The following is a 13,994-nucleotide window of genomic DNA, read 5'->3' on the forward strand; positions in this document are numbered from 1 at the left end:
ATCTGGGTCGGTTGTGAAAGTTTGTTTGTTTTGAGAAGGTCCAGTTACAATCTGATAAACAAGTGATTGCCAGCCATCTGTTTTTCTCCCTTTTTTCTTTTTTTTTTTTTTTTTTGGCATTTGCAATACTGCTAATGACCACATGGTGGGAGTGTCCAAAAAGGGAAAGATTCATTTACTAAGAAACAAAACAGAGTGCACAATGCACTTTATTCTGAGAGACGTATTGCCCAAGAGTAACTACTTTTGAATTCTCTTAACAGATACCGTATATGAATCGTGATGGCTATCATTTTCATAAACTGACTTGCAAAATTGTTAAAATTTGTGATCAACTTTCATTTGCACGTGTAGTTTGCGTGCAATTGAGTACAATATGGTGCTGTGAAAGTAACGGGAAAAAGGAATAATCTGTAATCCATTATTTGGAGTGACTCCTTTTCCTCTGTATTCTGAGTTTCTTTAGGATGCTGTGCCACTTTTATTACTTTATTATTTTTTTGCAAGCCGCTCCCTTGCCCCGACCCCCAAAAAGCAAAAACAATCTTTCACGATGTCGTTTTTCCATTGTCATTAAAAACATCTTTGCAAAAGATAATATAACGACACAAAGGCTTTGAGAAGATCTAATGAGAAGAACTAATGTGAAATAAGATTTAATGTTGTATTAAAGAAGCTTTATTTGTGTTTTAGTGTACTACATACAAAGAATTTGAAAAAGGCACAACACAACGCCGAGACAACACATCAAATTGTCAGTGCATGTGAAGACAGATTCAGTGTCTTACCCAAGCTGCTTTAGTATCGGTCATCAAAGGTAGTGCATCAGTGTTTTTATGCAAAAGATTTTTGGAATGTAAAAATTTGAGTGACCATTTTACTACCATCATATCTGTTGAATTCTCACATGCAATTTGAGGGTAATATTATCAATGTTTCATTAATAATGGTTCAGTTTTCAACTCCCTTGCTGTGCCAATTTTAGAGTGTCAAGGTAAATTAAAAGGTACATTCATATTACTCTGTAGTACTTCTATAATTCTAGAAGATTCTATAATACATAATACTTATAAGAATAAAGAAACAATACAGAAGAAACTTTACAAAATGAATTAACCTGTTTAAAGTGTTATTTGTATTTATATGAGTCAATGAATATTTCATATATTTTAATATTTCAATATTAATATTCAATATTTCATTCTGTTTTTGGATTTTTCATACGGCTGAAGAATCTCAACACAATTTTGGGGGGCCCATTTTCTGCGAGAGAAACATTATCATGTTTCTATAGGAACTGTTTTTGTTTTAATGCTATTTTCCATGTCACGCTTTGCTTCAGGAGTCCACATCTGAGTGGCTAGTGCTGGATTCGCTCATTTCCCTTGCCTTACCTCCGTTTGTTGCACCTTCACCTTGGGCGGCACTATTCCCATGATTGAGTGTCCCTTTTGTGGCGAGGGCTTCTTTTGGCAAGTGCTGGACGATGGCCCTGATCAGATGGCTGCGGAAACTCCTGCTGAGGAGGCTGTACAGAATGGGGTTGGCTATGGAATGGAGCAAGGAAACAGCCTGCAACACAGCGTAACCAAAGATCAGGTGCTCGGTAGTGTCACAGTCAAACAGCGTCGGTTCCAGGAAGTCCACTACCATCAGCAGCAGGTTCACATTGATGGGTAACCAGCATATTATATACACCAAAGAGTACACATGGAGCAACCATACATTCTTACTGCTACCGCCTTGAACCTCCGGCGACGCCTGCACAGCCCGGGCGGTCAGGATGTTGAAGGTCACTATGATGGCTGCCGGGCCGAGAAACTGAAAGAGGAGGAAGATCACAGAGAGGGACGTGTACCACCCCACGTAATCGTACAGAGGAACAATATAGCAGCCAGGTTCTTCCCAGTCAAGTACTTGCACATGAACCGTCTCCAGTAATGAAAGGAACAGTGAGAGAGTCCACAGCCCGGCGCAGATCAGAGTCCGTTTACGCTTTTCGGACACCCCCCAGGGTTTGGGTGCCGAGCCCCTTCTGACTGTCAAATAGCGTTCCACCGTCATGTAGACGAGAAAGAAGGAGCTGCTGTAGATGTTCAGCACAAAGATCAAGTTGCTGAAACGACATAGGAACTCACCCCATAACCACACATGGTCTAGGATGGTGTCCAGCATATAGAAGGGAACCATGGTCAGTATCATCAGGTCGGACACGCCCATGTTGAGCAGGCAGAATATCACGGTGTTGCGAGAGTGTCTCCGGCGCCAGTTCACCCACACCACCACGGCGTTCACCACCAGCCCGCCGACGAAGAGGAACAGGTGGACGAGGAAGAGGCCAATGCGTCTCGAGTTGTAGTCGGCATTGTAGTTACACGGGCCGAAAAGCCACTCTGATGAATTGTCATGGTGGTAATGGTGGTCGTCCATCTCCTACTTGGAGAGAAGAGATATGTCAGCCACAAACACAAAATAATCTAATAATAAACTTCATTAAAAATCAACAGAAGAAACAGGGACATTTTTATGGTTATTATTATTATTATTATTTTGTCTTCTAGTTTCATCGTTGCTTAATGACTTGTCTCTTTTATCTCCAAGTTAAACTTTGTGACATGCTAGTTTAATATTAATATGATACTGTAGACACCATTTAAGTCTGTGTATATGTTAATAGTAACAATCCACTACTGAAGTGAAAAGCTGCAGACTGATAAGTGTCTAATTGTGTAGTACAATACAAATGTCTGTGCATCTGCTGGACAGAGTTACTGTCATTAAAGAGTTAATATTTGTCTCATTTTGAGTACATCTTTCGAAGGTACTCTTTTTTCTTGTCCTATGTATCTTGACAGAGCAGCAGCTAAAATAAAAACATTTTTTAAAAAAGCATGTTTTGAGATGGTACTCAATAAACTGGGTTTTCCTTGTCATATTACAAGGGTGTTAACAATCACGAGTTCTCTTCTAGTCCAGATGAATTCTGAACTTACCTCTGAAATTAAACCGCTGTCAGTTCCTCAGAGGTTTGGTAAAGGATTGAAGGATGTTTCAACTATTTCCGACAGCCCTTGTCTTTCAAAGCCAAATGAATGTTCTTCTCATGAAACCGGTCTTGTGAACTACCCTTTCTCTGTCCTCCTTTGTGTCACTGGGATATTTCTGCTGAAGTGATATGGTCGTGTTGGAGGGGGGTTCGAGGCTTCCTCGGAACAGTTGTTATGTGTGTCGGAATGACACTCAGGAAAGAGCGTATGTGGTTGGTTATCTCACACCCACCGTATAGCACTGAGGTAATCCACAGAAGGGGAGGCTTGACATTTTAACCTTAAGAGTGAAAGAGTTGCTGTTGAAGCAGTGTGTGTATCCCTCTCTCCTTTGTTCTTTCAATCGGACCTACGTACTTACAAAAACACCCACGGTTTTATCTTTAAGTTTTTTTTTTCTTTTCTTTTTTGATTAACTGCAAAATGATCTCAGGTGGGGAACGGAGAGAAAGGGAGGTGGTATTTATATCATGTAACATACAAGAGAGAAACTGTTACCGAGGTAACTGTTCTAGTTACCTTTTACAGGACCTTTTGCACTGGACAGCAAAACAACCAAATCCATCCTGAACATTCAGAGTGCGCAGCTATAGACACTACCAGCCAAGCAGAGATGCAGAAAAAATGTACACAGAGAGAATAGGCAAGAGAAGCAGTGAATCAAACACACACACACACACACACACACACTAACAGTGTCAGGAAACTGCCTTGTTATGAGGGGCAGGGCTGAAAGCGAGAGAGGCCAACAGAGCCTCTCAGAGGAAGCCTGCGGAGAGTTAAATCTCATAGAGGAAAAAAACTCTTAACTGGCTGAGCCTTAGGATAACAAGTTGTCTATTTTTTTTCTGTCATAACATACACCATTAAATCCAGTTGTTAACTTCAAGCCATTATGCACACTCAGCTGAGTGGGTGCAAAATTATCCTAACTTTAATTCGACTTTAGTTTTAGTAAGACTGTCGTTATTTTTTCTAAAGGTAAGTTAACTAATTGAAGTTGACAGTCTGCACTAGTCTGCCTACAAATAGGCAGGTCTAATTTAAGACCAAGTTTAACTAATTTTGATGGAATAGTCTATTTATGATTCACGGACTTCATATCCAGCATATTGTTAGGTTCAGTGATGTTCTGAATAATTGTGTATACCCCTGATCACATTAATTCTATGTTTCAAACATAATAATGGTGCAAAGCAAAAATTCTGAACGTGTATACTAGGTGGAATGTGGTGCTGACCGACACAAAAAACAAACGTGGAGTTAAATTGAAATCATGATTTGGTATGGAGAGAAAATGCAGTTCATGTTATTTTGGGTTTATCAGTGCCTCAAAGATCATGTTGGTTTTACAGTGTATGTCATTATGTGTGTGATGTGGTTGTTCTAATGGAAAGACACTGAGGTAAATTAAACATAATTATGTTTTTGATGCTCGTGACATCAAAGTTTTGTGGGGAGCTGGATCAAATTTTTAGTTTTCTCACTAGATTTAGGGGAGATTATCAGCAATACTCATATGAACATCTCTCTTTTACCTTTTCCCTCTTTCTTCATGTAACATATTTCTTCATGTAACATATTTCTCTCTTTTTATCTCTCTATCTTTCTGTCTTCTCTCCTTTACTCTCTGTCTTATAATGTCATTATCTCTTGTCAGCACTTCCACATTGTGTAAAGAATTTTTTTTCTGTTCTAAGCAGGAATGATCAGCAGAATTGAAGGCGATAGGAAAAAAAGCTAAGTCAACATTAACCTCTGGCAGACAAACAACCACCTCTGACTTCCACTAGATGTGAGAGAACAACATTCACAGACGCTTTTGCCATTACTACAAAAACCTGCACCATCATGAAAACCAGAAACTCAACGGACATGCGATGACACATTTATGCGTTATGTAATTCACAGGTGATCATATGTGCAAAAACATACTCACACATACATATACATAATCAAAATGAGTTTTTATCAACAAATACAATTACTGTGACCATCATATACACAAAACAACCTGACCAGTGTTAAAAGTCAACTCTGAAAGTGTTTGTAGTAACTTAAATTGGTAAAAACCCATAAACAATACTAGAGCGAATTTACCACTGGCCAGTTTACTGTGTATTTCTGTGAAGGGCTGCAGAGATCGTTTCTCTCTGGCTACTTTCTCAGCCATGGGACTCCGTCAGTGTGCTCACTGGCTTCTCAAGTGTTTTCCTGACCAAGTTCCTCTCGGTTTCGGCAGTAGGCCTACTCTAAACAGAGATAGGTTTGTGGAATTCGCTGTGTTCCTGGAAACTTTTACGACCCTTTAAGGACACAGGATGCTGGATGATTCTCAGGAAGGCTCTATCACTGAGTTCTATAGACAGGTGTCGTCCTTTTGAAATCACGTCAGTCCATCATGTTGATCACAAATAGTCTCCGCTCAAGTTATTTCACAAAGATAATGGAAAACTGAAAACAACAACAACAACAACAACAACAACAAAAACAAACCCATCACACAAAGTGACATTAAGGTGGTAAAGTGGTATTCTGCTATAGCCCATGGATACTCCAAACACATTCAATATTCATGACTCACATATCTGAGTGCATTAATTACTATAAACCAGAGTGAACAGAGAGTAAAAGCCTGGGAGAGTAGTTCAGCACTGAGGCATTACTGTGTCATTCTGCACTCTGTCATTCAGCCGATCTCCAGTCTCTCACACTCACGTGACACACACATGCCAAATCTAATGTGCAGGGGGGACCGCATCTGTTAAAAATGGTCTGTTTATCTCTGACTCTTTCTCCGTAGAAGTGACAAGATTGCAGCAATTTCTAATATAAACACATGAATCAGTGTGTGTCAATTTGCAAGATCAGCATCCTATTAAGATTTTGACCAACATTACAACTTACATACATATATAATAATCAACTTCATTTTGTCCATTGATCATAGATTCAGTGGACAACTGAAATAATCTGTAAGGGTGACAATGTGACAAATCAGCGACCTCAATATCGATGCAACCACAAGTGGAGATCAGTTTATCACTTCCAGTTCAAGTATTGGAATTTGAATTGCGGTTAGAGAAACAACTGAGGAAACAGAATTGAGAGTAAATAGCAAAAAGAGAATCTTGAACTACATTCCAACAATTCAATGTAAATCTAATATTTTTGTGAAAACAGTTAGGCTATTGTGATGTTTGAATTTAATGTTATTTAAATATATCTGAAGTCCTGAACAGTGGTTATTTAATTATATTCGAATATTTATTTTAATATTGAAATATTTTTCCAATATTGTCCTGTACATAAATGCATTTCATGTTTATCAACTGCAAATAAGACCTATCTTACCACTGGATTTCTTGAACGTAGAATGTAGAATTGTCATCATTCAATTGAATTCTGTCTCCTGTAATTCAAATTAAATTCAAAATTGGATTATGAATCTTAAAGACTACTGGGAATTTCAACACCAATTCAAATTCCAAGAAATGGACTGGAACGTAACCACCAATTCTCAGTTCATCTCAGAAATGGTCCCAACCCTGAATGGGTCCATCCTCTGGATCAGTGTTGCTAGGCAAAGATGTTGTAGATGAACTCTCGGAAACGCTTTGCATACTGTTCAGGATGAACAGTAGAGATCTCAGCTCCAGCCTAAAAACATACAAAGTTATTTTAACTAATTAATAAAAAACTTTGTATAACCTAGGTCAATGGTTCAAAACAACCATACATAGATTACAATGAGCACAATTACTGGGATAGTTGATGTTACTAGTTAATCTGACATGGAGTTTCAAAAAGATATGTACTAATTATGACAACTCATTAAGGTTTTTTTTCACAAAAAAAGTGGCTTTCACTCTAAGACAGTGTTAAAAAAAACTGATAACTGATTATGATGCATATTTAAAGAACTTTTTTTTTTTACAGCACACGTAGTGCATTTCTGCATGTAACAGTTTACACTTCACACTCACTTTAAGTAAAGGCATGACCTGTACATTCCCTTTGAGCAGCTGATTGTTGTCACCTTAACTCATGTAGACCTGCACTTTTATGAGAACTAACTGAAGTGTGGTAGCCAGATGTTCACGTTTTACAGCAAAACTTTAAAAACCTGAATAAGCTTTTGATTTATCATGCTTTATTTTTGTCATCAGAATTTATCATCTGAATCAGTCTGTTAGACTGTAAATCAAACACTACAACTCTTCTGATCGATAATTGTCTTCTAACATTTGTCTCTATGGGAGGGTTGTAATATTTTGCAAGCCCGCTTCAATCAAATGCTTCTTTGAGTTCATTATACATCTATCACCCTTTACTTTATCAGGACTAATGCTACTGATATTCATCTCTTTTGCTAGGGTGTCCTGGTCAAGATAACAGCACGAAAAGTTTTCAATGTAATCTTTGCTCCTCGTCCGTGAACTCTTACCCCGTGTTTGACGGTCTTTGCTGCGTGTGCTGCTTTCTTCCTGGTGTCATACTGTGTCAGAATGTCAATTAGCCCCATGAAGTACACTTCTCTCTGTGGGGCTCCTAGACAGGGAAGGAATAAAACAGGAAACAAAGGGTTACCACATAATCCCTCCATGCATTTTATTTTCCCAGAACACAACTGTTTGGTGGTCGGTTCTGATAACTACCCCATCATCAGATACAAAAAACATTAAGAGCCAAAAAATACAGTTAACTGCCCAATAAGCACTCATGGCATGAAGTGATTTTTTTTTTTTTTTTTTTATGCAGGAGAAGCAGGAAAGTCACAGGATATGATACAGTGGCAGAGGCAGCTGGGCAGGAAAGAATGGAAGTGAAACAGCAAGACAGATGGGATCTTCTGTGAATGACAGAGAAAGAGAGGAACTCGTTTGGATCCGCTCTGCTCACTTTTGAATAGAAGTGACTGCATGACCAAGAGGCACCTTTCAGTTATTCTGTGCTATGGGGCAAACCTTCGATTAGAGCACTGTATTCCTGGGGGGTTTTGATTCCTATCCACTACAGCCTAAATGTTATATTAAGGGGTTCTTTAGGACCTTGTATATTTGAATCATAACTGTCACTCATACCCGATATTTTAAGACTCACCGACTGCACTCTGAATGGCGTACACGTCCACATAGGGGTCAAAGTCTCCTGGCCCAAAAGGCTTACAGGAGCTCATGTACCCGGCGATTCCTTCGGGTGAGGTTCCATAAGAACCCCCGGTAGGAGGGGCGGCGGGCACGCCATTCTCTGACTCCTCCTCCTCTTCTGATGACGATTCCTCTGACTCCTCCTCTTCCTCTCGCTCTGCCCTCCCCACATCATGGATCCCCAGCAGCAAGCTGTAGTCCATGATCTTCAAACGCACGAGGAACTGAACCACAAGATTGGAGACGTTTATTTATTTTCTGCCATATTCATTTTGGTGAATGAAACGTCCGTTCTGCTTGTGACGGACCACAGCAGATGGGCAATCTATGAGTTAAATTCTGATTCTTAGTTTTTCTATGGTGAGGTAATAAAAGCACTCTTATAAATAATAAATCTTATAAATAATAAATCTTTTTATAAATCTTTGGACTGCTCACCTCAACATCTCTGTTCAGCTTATCCATGAGCTTTTCCTTCTCTTCCTCACTAATGTAGACCTTCTGCATGCTGTTCCGAAAATCCACATCTTTAAACGTGGGAAGTTCTTTGCCCTGGAGGTAAATAATGGAGAAAAGGAGTAGATACTCCATTGATAAAATCATCAACTTTTATTCATGCAGAGCTAAACTTTGTTTTAAAAAATACGACTCCAACATAGAAAAATCTCTTCTCTTTTTTGTCCACACAGTAGACGGTGAAAGGGATTATTGTAATTTACCCTACTTTAAAAACGACAAAACAAAAAAAAAAAAAACTAGCATATTGAAAAGAAATTCTTGTGGTGCCACAGTAAAATACACTTTATTTATTGTTTCTGTTCAGTGTAAACGCTGAAAGTATTTTAACCCCTACCTTCTCTTTATCGCTTGCTTCTCGAGACACCAGAGACCCCTGAAAAGTGAGGACACATCCTTCTTTAAACTGGGAAAAACTACAGACAATTTTATTCATGACGTAAAGATTGAATATTCTTGCAATACTATGAATGTAGTGTGCAAAACAACACTGTTATGACATCCATATAACAGTTATCAGTTAACATGAGTAAATACCACACTAGCACTGCAACAGCTATGCGCTCAGTAAATCTTGTCTGCCCCCTAGTGTTTACTCTGAGGAAGGACAATACTCCATTGTAAAAACACACCAGTTATGAGCTCAACTTGAAAACAATGAAGACAGTGGGTCTTTTGCATCTCTAGCAGGTACCTTGAGGTCATATTTCCTGTGAACGTGAAGCTGGTGACTGAACATGTTCCTCATGACGATCAGGTATGTGTCTTCACCCTCCACAGTGACCCGGTACATTCCCAGGAACTGGGGAAGCAGTGTGCTGCCATGGCAGGTGACTATGTGCTGACAGACAGGTACAACATAACATGACCCCAGTTAAAGACAATACAACAGGCAGACTGTATCTGGAGACAACAAGACTGTAAAATGAACTGTGGTTAACAGCATTAAGACAATGTGTGGGTATGGTAACTGACAGTATATTCATACATTATATCAAATTGTATCTGTTAGTACTGATCCTAACTGTGTGTGATCATATTTAGATCTGATGTTAAGCTGTATCTGACCGTGTTGCTAAGCCATTATTAAATTAGGCACGTTTTCTGTCTGACTGCGTGTTCTGTGATATAACAACACTTTGAAAGGACATAACTAGGTCATAACTGGTGAGATGACTGGTATCAGACCATGTTTATTAAAAACCATTATCAGTTTATTTTTGGTTGCTAAGTCCTCTACCCTGTTGTATTACCCTCACAGTCGCATAACAGCACTTATGCTGTAGCACTTATTTATCAGGACTGTCTGCTGTCTCCTGTTTGCTTAGCTATGCACGTTTTGTGTGTATTTGTAACGTAAGTCCCTTTGGGATGAAGCATCTGCCAAATGAATACACGCAATGCATAAATGTTTTACCTGATGATATTCAGACAAGATGTTGTGCATGTCCTCTACTTCCTCACTGGAGATCTGCTTGACAATCAGTGTGCGGTCATATGAGGTAAACAGTAGCCCCTCCCCCTGATTCTCACTATCCTTCACGGGAGGACTGCGCGTCAAAGACACCTGACAGAAAAGAAACACAGAAATTAGATGAAAAAATCTATAAGATATGCAACAGCGGAGGGAGCAGAGAGAGAGTTAAAACTACATATCTGCTAACCACATCTCAGTCATTGATTTGGGAAAAGCTTCACAGCAATGGTGGTATTCCCAATGTCTGAAAGTAATTAATCAAATTATACACCTACAGAGACTAGAAGTTTAAAAGTTAATAGTACCAATTCTCTTGAGACACAACATTGCAAAACACAAAGTATGAACATGAAACTGTCACAAACTGTCATTTAATATTTCTCAAACCATCCCTTTTTCACCCAGCACAATGCCATTGTTTCCTGAACTAAAAGCTTAGGGTGGGTTTGGAAACAGGAATGTAGAAATTGACCAGACTCCATGGTACTGACAGTGTGCAAACATCCATGCAAATTTCAGTAGTCTTCTGGAAGTCTACATGGTGAATAGAAAGGCAGTCTCTAAAGAACACTAGGATGTGTTGGATAAAAAAACGACAGTTGAAACAGATACCTGTGCTCCTCCTTACATGCCTGGCACAAGGTCAAAACAAATACACATGCAAATTCTGCTAGAAACTAGCCACCATGTCAAACAATGTTCCACTAACACTGGTGCATCGCAGCCATAGTAAGCAAACAAAGCACTGAGTCAACATCTTAACTCTTGCCTCTTACCTAGGTTTTTTTTTCATGAGGATACACACCTGATAATCCTGATCCTCGATTCCAAAACGTTCACGAAGGTTACGGAACACCTGTGGACAGTACTCTTTGAACTTGAAATGACCTGGAAGATTCTCCCTGTGAGAAATCCATGTATGATTGTAAGAAATAGTATGTCAGATTCAGAAAGTGACAATATTTAAGTGACAAGATGTGATCTAATCAATACTAGCCTTGTCTAACTCTATTTTAAGGCTAATTTGAAGTGTGACTCACAGTGTGAAAAAAAATAGCCCTGAGTCTTTCTGATAGAACTTTCTGTCTTTTTCTACTCCTCATTCTGCCTGTGAGATGACTGTTGGATTTGATCTGTTGGGACAGAGACGGGGCTCCTGACAACTTTCTCAAGAATTTGCAGATTTCCAGTTAGCACAGTAAAGAATAAGAGTCTTCACCTGAGCTGTTACTGATATAGCTATTAACTTTAATGGGAGGAAATGTTATTCCAGTATGGAATTGGAATGATCATATTTTTGATACCAGTGCATTAAGATATTCAGCCTACACTTCAATGCTGCAATCCTGCAGTTTGGAGCAAAATTCCCCCAAAAAAGACCGGCTTGTGGGGTCTGAATACCAGACCAGATTAAAAGCTTGAGAAAAGCTCACTTTGTCCTTTTCAGCGCACCCACGTAAACAAGAAAAGGACCAAAACAGTAATAACACAAGCATGAATGTGTTTTCCTGGAAAAGAACCTGAACTTCTGGCTGGCATACACTGATATCTTCAAAACAGAGACAAACACACACACACACACACACACACGCGCACACACATACACAGAGCTCCCTATGCCCACATTCCTCTCGAAGGACATGTCATCATGAGTCTAATTGGACAGTATACACTCCGTCTCTCTCTCTCTCTCTCTCACACACACACACACATTCTCTCCCTCTCTCACTCTAACACACACACACACACACACACATGCACAAAGAGCCATTCTGCATTTGTCTACATTAGTCTAAGCTTATACAACTTGTGTTTGCCTGATTTTAACTCCTAGGACAGAAACAGTTGCCTGAAGAGTTATCTCCTGTATTTTCAGTAGCCTCCTACAACCATCAATCCTACAACCATATGTTTGATCAATACATCATATCCTACTGACAACCTCTCATGGATGTTTACTGTTCACCACAAAATTTGTCTATGGAGAAACACAGAAAATTAGTAAATGAGTTTCTTACGAGGATGAAAATATACTATTAGTATGTTTGGGTGAAACAAGACAATTACCCAACTTCACACCTATCACATTTACTTACACTCAGCTGAACATCTTATGTTAAACATTTAAGGCTGATCTAAAATAACTCATTCTACTCTTAAAGCTACAGGAACAGTGAACACTGTGATGAATTGACAGCCGACAGTGTGTTCACAGTTACTTCTGATTTGCAGTTAGTTGTTCTCACATCCAAACTCATTTTCACTAATGTTCTCTGTGTGATATTACCAGTGCACTGACCCAACAACCATCAAATGCTCTTAAGTTTGCGAGCATGGCCTGAGGGCCAGATAAGCTGCCACTCTACATGCTGTCGCTACTGTAAATAAAGAAGTCCATTTACAGTAGTACATGCTTAAGATACCTGACACTGAACTCTAAGCACCAGAGATTTTGATGCTATACTGTGCTGTGCTCAGTGAGAGAGACTGAGTTTGCAAAGTAGTACTTGTTATAGAGATGATTGTTGACTTTGATCTTGGTGTTCGCCTTAAAGTCGTCAGGAAGCAGCATTACAGGCATAGGGACTTGTGACAGGTCATTTATCTGAAAAAGGGGTAGACGCACTATTAACATAGCAAACAGAGGGATGAACACATATATACAAACACATTCAGTTGCACACAGGCACACGCGCGCGCGCGTGCACACACATACACACACCACACACACTTTTAGACGGATTTTCTTTTGGCGAGGTACAAAAGTGACAAAGGAAGCTAAAAATACAGTCGTTATTACTATCGTAAAGTAATCATTTCACAGCGAAAATTGCTACAGACATTACCTATTTATACACGTACATACACATACATACATGTACATATATAAAAACACCATAGCGATTGCGTACCGTATGATTGATTCCCCACATGAAGACGCTCAGAACTGGATCACTAGGTCTTAAAACCTCCACCTTCTGCTGCACAAAATGTCTTTTCTTGCTCTTCGTTCGAGCAAGTTTGACAACAGGGTTTGAGGCACTAGTCTTACTGGGGGAAGCCATAATAGCTGTAAATCTTTATAGCTTCAAAACCTTGTAGCTAACATTGAGAAGTTATGTTGCAGAACTTTGCTCACTGTTCCTCAGCCGTTAAACTCGGTGATAGTAACTTCAGGTTTGACGTCAGATAATCTCTACTCTTTATCTCCTATAACTGAGTTAGCCGACCTCAGTTCCTTTCCGACGAGTACACACACACACACCACCTATTCAAACTGTCAACGACACATAATTTGAGTATCCTCAGCATACCACGCGTCACATGCGCAATGGACAGGTGAACGCTGGCTGTGTCAGGAGAGCGTGTTTCTCCAAATGCAGCTTCTGATGTCTTCGTGAAGTCGTTAGGATAAATTTGAAATTCTGTCGTAGCATTTTACTGGTCATTTTCTCCGAAAATCCCTAGCCAAATGCAGTGTTTGAGCGCGAAAACATTTTCATCGCCGCCACACCAATGAATATGAATTGGGTCTCTGTTTGTTAAGCATCGGACAGGCACACAAAAAGAAACAAGTTAACGGGTCAGTTGATCCGCATGTGACATACCCCCATCTCTCTCTCACTCACTCTCTCTCTCTCTCTCTCTCTCTCTCTGCCCCCCTCCCCGATGATGAATAGCCTAAAATGCAGTATCTTTGTAGACTTCAGGCAGCATAAGATCTCTCTCTCTCTCTCTCTCTCTCTCATAATACCAGTTTGGGTTCAATGTATTGAAATGCACGAGCTTAAGGCTGACTTTGTT

At 39.6% G+C, this 13,994-nt stretch overlaps 2 protein-coding genes across 2 annotated transcripts; both read right to left on the reverse strand.

Moving 5' to 3' along the window:
• Window positions 1-1,338: 1,338 nt before the first annotated feature.
• On the reverse strand, window positions 1,339-2,430 carry LOC115815286 (G-protein coupled receptor 182-like). The gene has a single exon (XM_030778243.1). The coding sequence runs from the start codon at window positions 2,428-2,430 to the stop codon at window positions 1,339-1,341; it is 1,092 nt and encodes a 363-aa protein (XP_030634103.1).
• Window positions 2,431-6,626: 4,196 nt separating this feature from the next.
• Window positions 6,627-13,255, reverse strand: pip4k2cb (phosphatidylinositol-5-phosphate 4-kinase, type II, gamma b). The gene is made up of 10 exons (XM_030777594.1): window positions 13,103-13,255; window positions 12,698-12,795; window positions 10,996-11,092; window positions 10,131-10,280; window positions 9,408-9,554; window positions 9,051-9,089; window positions 8,636-8,749; window positions 8,151-8,421; window positions 7,495-7,598; window positions 6,627-6,707 (listed from the first exon to the last, which is right to left on the reverse strand). The coding sequence occupies exons 1-10, from the start codon at window positions 13,253-13,255 to the stop codon at window positions 6,627-6,629; spliced, it is 1,254 nt and encodes a 417-aa protein (XP_030633454.1).
• Between the last annotated feature and the right edge of the window lie 739 nt (window positions 13,256-13,994).

Source organism: Chanos chanos, chromosome 6 (assembly GCF_902362185.1).
Source record: "Chanos chanos chromosome 6, fChaCha1.1, whole genome shotgun sequence".
NCBI classification, from domain to species: domain Eukaryota; kingdom Metazoa; phylum Chordata; class Actinopteri; order Gonorynchiformes; family Chanidae; genus Chanos; species Chanos chanos.

Bases quoted from the DNA above. Each gene is read 5' to 3' on its own strand.
- pip4k2cb (XM_030777594.1), bottom strand. From the start codon at position 13,255: ATGGCTTCCCCCAGTAAGACTAGTGCCTCAAACCCTGTTGTCAAACTT. The intron at 12,796-13,102 runs GTACGCAATCGC...CCCCTTTTTCAG, and splicing joins TGTGGGGAATCAATCATACG to ATAAATGACCTGTCACAAGT. The intron at 8,422-8,635 runs GTGAGCAGTCCA...CTTGTGGTTCAG, and splicing joins AGCTGAACAGAGATGTTGAG to TTCCTCGTGCGTTTGAAGAT.
- LOC115815286 (XM_030778243.1), bottom strand. From the start codon at position 2,430: ATGGACGACCACCATTACCACCATGACAATTCATCAGAGTGGCTTTTC.